Here is a 9950-nt window from a genome sequence, read left to right as displayed (position 1 = left end):
TCGCATACTTGTTCACATGCAATGGTACACAAATTATTATACATGTCCATACCTATATCTTATGAAGTTTTACTTAAAGGCACGTGGCGGCTACGTACCAACATTTATGTACGTAAAGAAACTCATAATTTTTCACTGTTCAGACTAATACATGTTTATTCTGCATGTTTAAAAAAACTACGTAACAGACCTAAAAGGTTGTTTTTTTCTATTTTACCTGAAGTAAGTAATAGTTTTCTGGAAATAGGATATATATTTAACAAATCAAAGATAATTCTTAAACCTTAGTGAATCAAATAACTTTCTATGTCGTCGTATTGATTGAAATGTTTGTTATGTTCAAAGGAAAATTTGAACTATAAATAATGGTTCCATAAATTTAGGAATTTTATCAATCTTACATTATGTTACAAAATAAAAATGTTATTCGGAAGGCTTTCATAGAAGTAGTGGTGGGAAATATGTCCATAAATGTACCTTAATTATTTTCTACATAATAATAAGTAAACAATAGGAATGATAAATTTTTACTTTATTTGTTATTTCATATAGTTACTTATATAGTCCATCCACGGTAACCTCCTACTTTTTTAAACGAACCTTTGAAAAAACACACCAGGATGCAGCATGTTTGGTTCGTTTGCAAAAATACTTTCCATCATATGCATATTAAACATGCATTAACACTAAATTACCGTATAATGATGTTAAATAAAATTTTACAAAAAAAGTAACTATCTATGTACAATATTATTAATATTAATGATCTCGCATGTGTGTAAATGAAACAGTGAGAGAAGTGGTGTGTTGGCAATGATTAGAACGAAATAGTTCCATAGCCAAAATATATATTTTTTGACTTTCCGCGTGTATTTAAGAATTTGTTTGGGTATTTGTTAAGTTTGAACATTTTTTTAAATCTCTGGTGAAATAAAAACGTTATGTTAACGGTAAAAAAATATTACGTGCCGAAACCGTGGTCGCGCATTAATAATGTTAATAGTCACTTGTTTGTTTTCTCTTTCAGCCGCTTTCAGCAGCTCTTTAAGCAGTCTGCAGTCTGTACGCCATTTTGCAGTGTGTTTTAATATATTACTGACCGTGAAATAACGTACAGTTTGTGTTTCAGGATTTTGTGTTAATATTGTGTATTTTAACTTTGTTATATTATTTATTATCTACTATTGTAATGATGGAATTTGTTATCGTTTTGATATTTTGTGTGGTTCTTGTGATTGCTGTAATGGTAATTGGTTCCGGGATGGGGAAAGCTACTTCGTCGCAGCGTCAGATGGACATCATTAACGTCGCTCAGAACTTATATCTTTTAATTAGGAAAGGCGACTTGAAGAAATGTGACGTTACGCAGACGACCGCGTTTCTTCTCAACATCGCAAAGTCAACTGTTCTCAAGTAAGTAGGCTTTTTTCGTTTTCATGCACGTAAAAAAAATATCGACTGTGTCCTAAGTATTGTCGGCCTGTGTTTTAACTCACGAGGTTTTTTGTGTTTTATTTCCAATTTATATTTTTTGGTGTGAGACAACACCGCCATGTGGCGTCTCTGTTGAAAACTTAACCTAAAATCATATTAGGCCTACTCAGGTCCTAACAATAACAATATAGGCACTTTCAAGTATTTTTATGGGTGTGATACACGTTTGTTTATAACGATGTTTATAAACTTTATGATAGGTTTAACTATAACATAAGGGAGTGATTTTATAATTTGCATTTAATTACTTTTTCATCTGTTTGGGAGATCACAAAATAAATAAAAAAACACTTCATTAATTTCGTGGACAAAGTCTGTCATGTTTCCATTTAGTGACCACAAAGCAAATATTTGTGACAAAATGCCATATTTGGAACACTGCCTAACTGCGTATTGTGAACGGGTCCCCGGAAAAGTGTTATGACAAATGTTTTTTTTTTTTGGTTAGGTACTACAAGAAAGACATTGAAGAAGTTTCAACACCAGGAAAAAAGAGGAAAAAAAGGCCACAGGAAGGAAAGTCACTTGACACAGTCGACGATTTCACAGTAAATGCAATCAGGAATGCAATTTACAGGATGTACGCTGAAGGTAAAAATTTGATACTGAAGAGTAGTTTCGATATCACTGGGGTAGGCCCTACTTAATTGTATTCATTTCATATATCCATATGCAGATTTACCGGTTCAGTTTTTTTCCCGATATTATCTGTCCTTTAAAAATACTTAACATTTTTGGGTGGTTTGTTAGGTTTCTTTATTGATATGGTATTGATATATAGAATATTGTGCAACATATTAAATACGTACAAGTCCTTTTAAGGTTAGGTTAAAGATAGAAAGAAAATTGTTACATTCTAAAACTACAAGTAATGTTTATATCGTTATACACAGTATACATATTAAATAACCTCAACTTTTATGATGTATCAGAAGGTTAAATAATGACTATTTCCAGTATCAATAATATCCAGTTGTGCGCTTTAGCAGTAATTGGTTACAAATTAGTGAGTTGTGGTCTAAGCAAGCATGGTTATTAAAAAAAAAATTGGGATACTAAATTGTACTGTGTGGCAGGGTCCAGTACAATATATATTCTATTGCAAAATAGTGTCATGCCCCGCCTAACCCTTTAGAAAATATAGGGGTATTGTTATTTTATAAACAATAGTCCTACTTCATTGTAATGAAGTATCATATGAAAACACAACTTAGCCAGACAAACTGTGTGTTAGTGTATGAAGTAACAGAAGGTTATAAAACAGTAAAAGTTTAGTATCGCGTATCCGATTCGATACATTGATCCTGATCGCATGATCCTGCAAATATTGATCCTGTGATTGATGATGCTTGCTTTTCTAATTTATTACGTTTAAAAATCCTGTACAAAACCAAAAATAAAAACCTGTGATGTAGTAATGAGTTATGATTTAAAGTTGAATAATAAAGAAAATATATATGTTTTATTAAACTTATGATAATTATTCTTGCTATACCACAATATTTGATTATGTTCAGGATCTTTGATCTGAATAAATGAAAAAAAAACATGCACCACACGATCAATAGGATGTACAGGTTCATGCATAAAGATCTAGGGATCACATGGGATACACGATACAAAACATTTACCTACAACACAGTGTAGAGCTTGTAACTTATTGATTGCTAAATTGAATGCTGAAATACTAATGGGTAAATATTTACTTGGGCGGTATTTCCGAAAAAAAATGTTAAAAATCCGAAAATACCTTTATTTTATGCTCTTCAACTTCCTCTTTTCATTAAAAGTGGCGGAGGTAAGAAATTCCAAATACTTTAGAAGATATCGAATTTTTAAATTTCATCATATGTAGTTGAGCGGTATTTGCGAAAATAAATGTTAAAAATCCGAAAATACCTTTATCATATGCTCTTCAACTTCCTCTTTTCATTAAAAGCGGTGGAGATAAGAAATTCCAAATACTTTAGGAGATATCAAATTTTTTAATTTAATATTTTAAAACTAAAATGGTCGATTAAGTCAGGTCAGTTACATTATAAATACTTTCAAACTAAGGTGATATTAAAAATAATGTGAATTAATTTTAATTATTCTTTAGTTTTAAATTATTTATAATGTAACTGACCTTACCTAACAAACCCGTAACAAAGGATGTACAGTAACAACTCACGTAAATTTTTTTGTTACTTATTACTTGCGCAACAATATCAAAATAACAAATAAGACTTTAAAATTAGAAACGTTAAAAACTCACCTAAGTTGGAGGCGGTAATTAAACACCGTTTTAAACAATAATTGAACTAAATAATCACGTATTAGTTCATTTGAATTCTGGCCTATCACGAACAAAAACGTGACATCATTATCCAATAAAAAAAATAGATACTCGTACGTAAACAAGAAACAATGGTGCACGCACGCCACAGGAATGCGCTGGTTTTGTGCTGAAATTTAAAAATTCGATATCTCCTAAAGTATTTGGAATTTCTAATCTCCGCCGATTTTAATGAAAAGAGGAAGTTGAAGAGCATAAAATAAAGGTATTTTCGGATTTTTAACATTTTTTTTCGGAAATACCGCCCAAGTAAATATTTACCATTAATTTAAAAGTATTTTTGAAATGTAAGTTTATTAAAACTATTTAATAAATGTAAATTGTGCACTTAAATTATCTTCTACGGGGTTGTGGTTTCGCTTAGTTTTGTGTACCTCTGTTATTTCATGTATTGTTAATGTATGCAATAAATTTACAGGTTTGAATGTTACAGTCGACACCATTTTGAAAGAAATCAGGGAAAGACAAATAGATTATTATGGTGGAAGATCAAGTCTTCATAAATTGTTAAAGAAGATGGGATTTTCATGGAAAACTGTTGATGGACGAAAAGCTTTGATAGAGAATGAAAACATAGTATTGCAGCGAATAGATTTCTTGAGAAAGTATAAAGAAGAAAAAGAAAGAGGTGCCAATTTCATATTTGTTGATGAAACATGGATTTTCCAGAGAGGCAAGGCATTAATTTATTTGAAAATTTGTTCTGTGGTCCAATACAAAGTATTTCATTTCCATTTCATATATTTTTCAGGAACTGTATCAAAGTCATGGCAGGACAAGAGTCTACAATCTGCGAAGAGACGTACTGTTGGAGATGGTAAAAGGTTTATTGTTGTTAATGCTGGAGGGCGCACTGGCTTTGTGCCAGGAGCAGGATTACTTTTTGTTTCAGGTCAGAAGACTGCAGACTACCATGGCGAGATGAATGGGGAAACTTTCTTGATGTGGTTTGAAGACATGTTGGTGCATCTTGAGGAACCCAGTGTCATCATAATGGACAATGCTTCATATCACAGCACCCAGGTATGTGCAATGGTAAAGCAGTGTCTTTTTATTGCTCAAATTGTAATGTGAAAAATTTACATGTGTTTATTATTGTGTATAAGTACGAATATTCGAGACTAATACATTTTGCCAGCAATAATTGTTATCTTAATAGTATGCCTACACTACATTTTTATAAACTACTAGCTGCCCGACCCGGCTTCGCACGGATATACTAATGGAAAAAGAATTATGCCACATCTCCCATTTACAGTAATGGTAAATAATAAAAAATTCCGTGAAAATTTATTACAATGCTGTATAATGTACCGATGGTTTCCCGACTCGTGCACGCAACATAAAACTGATGTACCCGTACTTTGCTACGGCAGTCTACAGGCAGATCACTCTTGCGCCGCTCATTATACATGCCCCTCCTTGTGGGTACGCCACTGCCGCGCGATGCCCGTTGCCATGGAGACGCAGAAGGCATGAACAATGCAAAATCCTGTTCTCATGCAGACAAAATACCCACTGTTTCCTGGTTTTAACCACCCATGGGATCTAATTTTCGGAAAATGTCATCCTGCGTAACATAAGGAACATTACTGTGAAGTTTCAAGTCTGTAAAATATATATACTTGAAAAAAAAGGGCAATTCTTGATATTTAAAGTACTTGCAAAATTTCAACGGTGATGAGGACTGCACTAACAATGAAATAGCCGTTGCCATAGAGACGAATGAAGCATCAACAAAGCAACAGCCGTTGCCATGGTGATTTCCTACCAAAAACTGGAAATAAAAAAAAAATTAGGGGTGGACTACCCCTAACATTTAGGGGGATGAAAAATAGATGTTGGCCGATTCTCATAGATACCGGATAAGCACAAAAAATTTCATCAAAATCGGTCAAGCCGTTTCGGAGGAGTATGGCAACGAAAACTGTGACATGAGAATTTTATATATAAGATAATGTTTGAGCTGAAATTGATTACACACACACACACACACACAGATATATATATATATATATATAATGTAATTGAATTACATTGTAGTGCAAACTAATTTAGTAGAGGGTTTGAAATACCAAATAAAATTTTTTTATTGCAAACAGCATTTGAAAATGACATAATTACTTGTTTGGTAAAAGGACCCACTTTATGAATGCTCTGTTGCCCTACTTAATAAATTAAAATAATATTTTCAAAAAAATTTCTAGTCACTAAACTAACATGCTTTGTTAAATTTAGAAATTCATTACGACAATATGCCAAAACACATGTTTGCTTTGCATAAGTACAGTAGAACCCTGTTATAATTTGTTTTTAAGGGGCTACAAGAAAAAAAAACATAAGCAGGAAATTCAATTTAGTACTTTTTAGTGTGGATTTATTGCCTATGGACTCAACAAGCTGCATAAAGATATATTTGATGCTCCAATTTGCTTGTAGCAAGCCAAAAACAATTTTTCTTTAACATCATGGTGCTTCCAGCTTCTATCTGCTTTGTCTTTACTTACACATTGTCTCATTGCTGTAAAATTGTCTCATTTCTGTATAATTGTCATAATTCACGACAGTGTTTACAGTGGAAATGCTTAAGTCCAGTTCTTTTGCCACTTGAACATGTGATTTAAGTGAATACATTTGAAAAAACACAGAATGGCTAAAAATTTATGAATTTATTTGTTTTCCAAGGGTGTCAACAGGCAGTTAACTGCTAACATACACATATACATAGACAGTATAGACAAAGGCTTTTAATTTTTTTCGTCTTCTAAAATTTTATGAAGTGAACATTACAAGCACGAAACGCATAATTTGTGAAACATTATATCCAGGAATTAAATACATTGTCCTTATAGGGAAAATATTGGACTTGAAAAATAATACATTATAGGCAGGAAAACTTTATAAGCAGTAAAATTGTAACAGGGTTCTACTGTCATGAATTCTTATCAGCTACTTGAGTATTTAGTTAAATGTTGGCACAACGTAGGTTGAGAAAACACCTACAACGAACTGGACCAAGGCTGCACTGATCGCGTGGCTGGAGAAGAATGGGATAAAACATGAAAATAATTTGTTGAAAGTGGAGCTGCTGAGAATAGCTAAACAAAACAAGCCCCGAATACGGTATATTATTTCGTTTTTTTTACAGCATTTCTTTAAAAGTGAGATAGTTGCAAAAAATTACGTATACACCTTGTTCTAACACACTTTTCAGATATGAGGTAGACGAGTTGGCTCGTAACTATGGCCACGAAATTCTACGACTCCCACCCTATCACTGCCACTATAATGCAATCGAACTAGTTTGGGCTCAATGTAAACACCATTACAATAGTAACGTGGGGCGGGCCAAGAGATTTGACAATGATGCAGTTGCAGCCATCTGGAAAGAGGCTCTTGATGCTTCCACACCAGAGAGGTATTTTCATGTTGCATGACCAATGGGGTATTCCTTTTGAAGTAGAAATTGTTTTATTTTCCTGTAGAACATTCCTCAAGCTTCAGCAAAACCCTTACCATACATTTTTACATAATACGTAAGTATTGTTGCCTAGCAGCCTGGTCCTACCATTCCTTTTGATAACTTTGTGTGCTAGTGTGTGTATAGTGTGATTATCATTTTGTGTATATTCATATACCAGTAATACAGTTTTAAAACAATTGGTAAAAATAAGTGGTTTGAATTTGTGTAGTTGTCGTTTTGAAAATGTGTTGCATGTATGTGTTTGTGTTCGTGTTTGTGTTTGTGTTTGTAATTTTATTCCCATGTGATTCATACATATCTGTGTAGTTTCTAGATCTAACAGTGGTGACTTATTTGCAAGGTTTTTTTTTTTTGTAATTGCAGTCCATTTGCAATTGTTTCATTTCCATAAATAGTTTTGTATTTATTAGTAATTGTGATATTACTTTCTGTTATGCTTAATCTTGTGTCAATGACTTTAAAGTTATGGTGGGTTCAGTGCTGTAGGCAGATTTCAATATTCAGATAAAATTTCAACGTAGAGAATTTTGAATATTTTCATCTAGCGAACTTGAATAGGTATTTACACATGTAGTTCTTGCACATTAGTATTTTCAAAAGTTATGTTATTATAGTGAAATACATATACAGTAAATCATCAAAACTATTCAAAAAATTAAATTTTCGCTATATCTCACTGTTTTTGTCTGGGACAAATTTTAACCAAAAACAAACACAAAACTTATGAAATAAATATTTTATCATATGCATTCTAAGCCTTTATTGATAACATATATAATATTTACAGCTTTATTATATCTTGAATAAACCACTATAATATTTTTTTTTTTCAGATAACATAAAACAAAACATGTTACTTCAAGTATTAAATAATAGTTTTGATAGTTGAGGAAAACACATTAAATGAGTTTTGTTGTGTTTAAAAATACTTTCTTGTGGAGTGAGTTCAAAATTGTATGTAATAAAGAGCATGCCATGCATTGTTTACTATGCCGTTTTGACAGAAACAAACATATTTTGTTATAGAGTGGTTTTTGCTATAAACAGGTCATTTATATAGAGGTTTTACTGTATACATTAATTTTTTTAGATGGGCGAGGTGTGTGGATCACGTGGAGAAGCTAATTCAAGCAGACTGGGAGAGAGAAGTCCACATAGACAGCGGCACCATTCCTCCACTCATCATCCACCTCGGCGAGGATAGTTCAAGTGAAGACAGTGACAGCGAAGAATTTGAGGTTACGACACAGCAAGTAGATGGAGACAGTGAAGTACTGGCAGTTCCTCTTGATGATTTACCCGGGTGTTCTTATTGAGGTCTGTATGTAATAAACACCTGGGCAACTGTAAGTATTGGGGTTTGAAACATTTTTTTTTCTTTTATGCATTCCCATGAAGTATGTTGATTACTGGAACTTTATGTATTAACTTTATATTACACGTATTATGAAATGAATATTAAATTTCATTTCTGGATTCGTATAGGTGTATGTGAAACATTTTATTTTGTTGTGTGTCTTCATTTTTCAGTGAACTTACTTGGAAAACAAAAAGCCAGTCCCCATCCAGGGCCACAAATAAATAATGCATATAAGTGGTATAGAAATTACTGTCAATTCTTCACCACAATTTTACTGTTCATAAAATTATGATTTTGTCTAATAAGTATACTCAGGAAAATGTATATAACCATATTTTTATTTGTGGCCTTAACCGGCAAAATGGTAGGGGTTTATTAAATAAAAGAAGAAAATTCATTTTTAAATGTTTTCATCTGAATTTGTTAATTTTATTAAACCTTCAATCCTTAGTCTTTTCCAGATTGCTTAGATGGACAGCCATATGTATAATTTACAATACTTTTTTTTTCAGATGCAGAAAACTGTGTTGAACTGTACTAAATGATGATATTTATTGCTTACATAAATGTTGTAAATTTATATATTCTCCTAAAAATTTACTTTAAATTATATGTTATTTCTTTAGCTAACAAACTTATTTTTTAATATTTTTACCATTGGGTATCATAAATAATGTTATGAACATATGCATGTATACTTAGATCATATTCAAATTACTTTTATATATATATATATATATATATATATATATATATACATACATACACACATTGTTTTGACAGCTGGTGATTGTAAACAAACCATTTGACATTTGTCACATGGCAATGTTTTTGTTTACATACGGCGGAAGGATACATAGTGACATTAAAGTAGATCCGGTGAAAAGCAGGGCTTCAGAAAAGTAGGAGGTTACCGTGGATGGACTATAGTTTGAAGTATTTTTAAACATGTGAAGTAACTCTGGTATATTTAAGTAAATTTTATGCTTATAAAATATTTTTTAAGCAGTCAACAAGTGTTCCGTACGCAGTTACGTGATCACGACACTCAGTTCTCGGGTAAAACAACGCCTCTAGCGCTCTCGCTCGTAGCGTCTGCCAGTTGCTGTGTGGACCGAGTCCTGGAGCAACCCCCAGCAACCCCCGAGCAACCCCGAGCAGCCCCCAGCAACCCCCGAGCAACCCCCAGCAACCACCAGCAACCCCCGAGCAACCCCGAGCAGCCCACAGCAACCCCCGAGCAACCCCAAGCAACCACCAGCAACCCCCGAGCA

The 9950-nt window shown here is 32.9% G+C and overlaps 1 protein-coding gene across 4 annotated transcripts; it reads left to right on the top strand.

Annotated features, from left to right (window-relative positions):
- The first annotated feature begins 779 nt into the window (after positions 1–779).
- On the top strand, positions 780–9601 carry LOC134536681 (uncharacterized). 4 transcript variants are annotated; one of them, XM_063376523.1, is made up of 6 exons: positions 799–1413; positions 1943–2085; positions 4251–4505; positions 4584–4649; positions 4725–4855; positions 8407–9601. In XM_063376523.1, exons 1-6 carry the CDS (start codon positions 1190–1192, stop codon positions 8518–8520), a joined length of 933 nt encoding a protein of 310 aa, XP_063232593.1. In that variant the 5' UTR covers positions 799–1189; the 3' UTR covers positions 8521–9601. The 4 variants fall into 4 exon arrangements, with proteins under 4 accessions (XP_063232590.1, XP_063232592.1, XP_063232591.1 ...); XM_063376522.1 differs by having other exon boundaries at positions 782–1413; positions 4584–4855; XM_063376521.1 differs by having other exon boundaries at positions 782–1413; positions 4251–4649.
- The last annotated feature ends 349 nt before the right edge of the window (positions 9602–9950 follow it).

Source organism: Bacillus rossius, chromosome 11 (assembly GCF_032445375.1).
Source record: "Bacillus rossius redtenbacheri isolate Brsri chromosome 11, Brsri_v3, whole genome shotgun sequence".
NCBI classification, from domain to species: domain Eukaryota; kingdom Metazoa; phylum Arthropoda; class Insecta; order Phasmatodea; family Bacillidae; genus Bacillus; species Bacillus rossius.
This window is presented reverse-complemented; position numbering and strand designations above follow the sequence as displayed.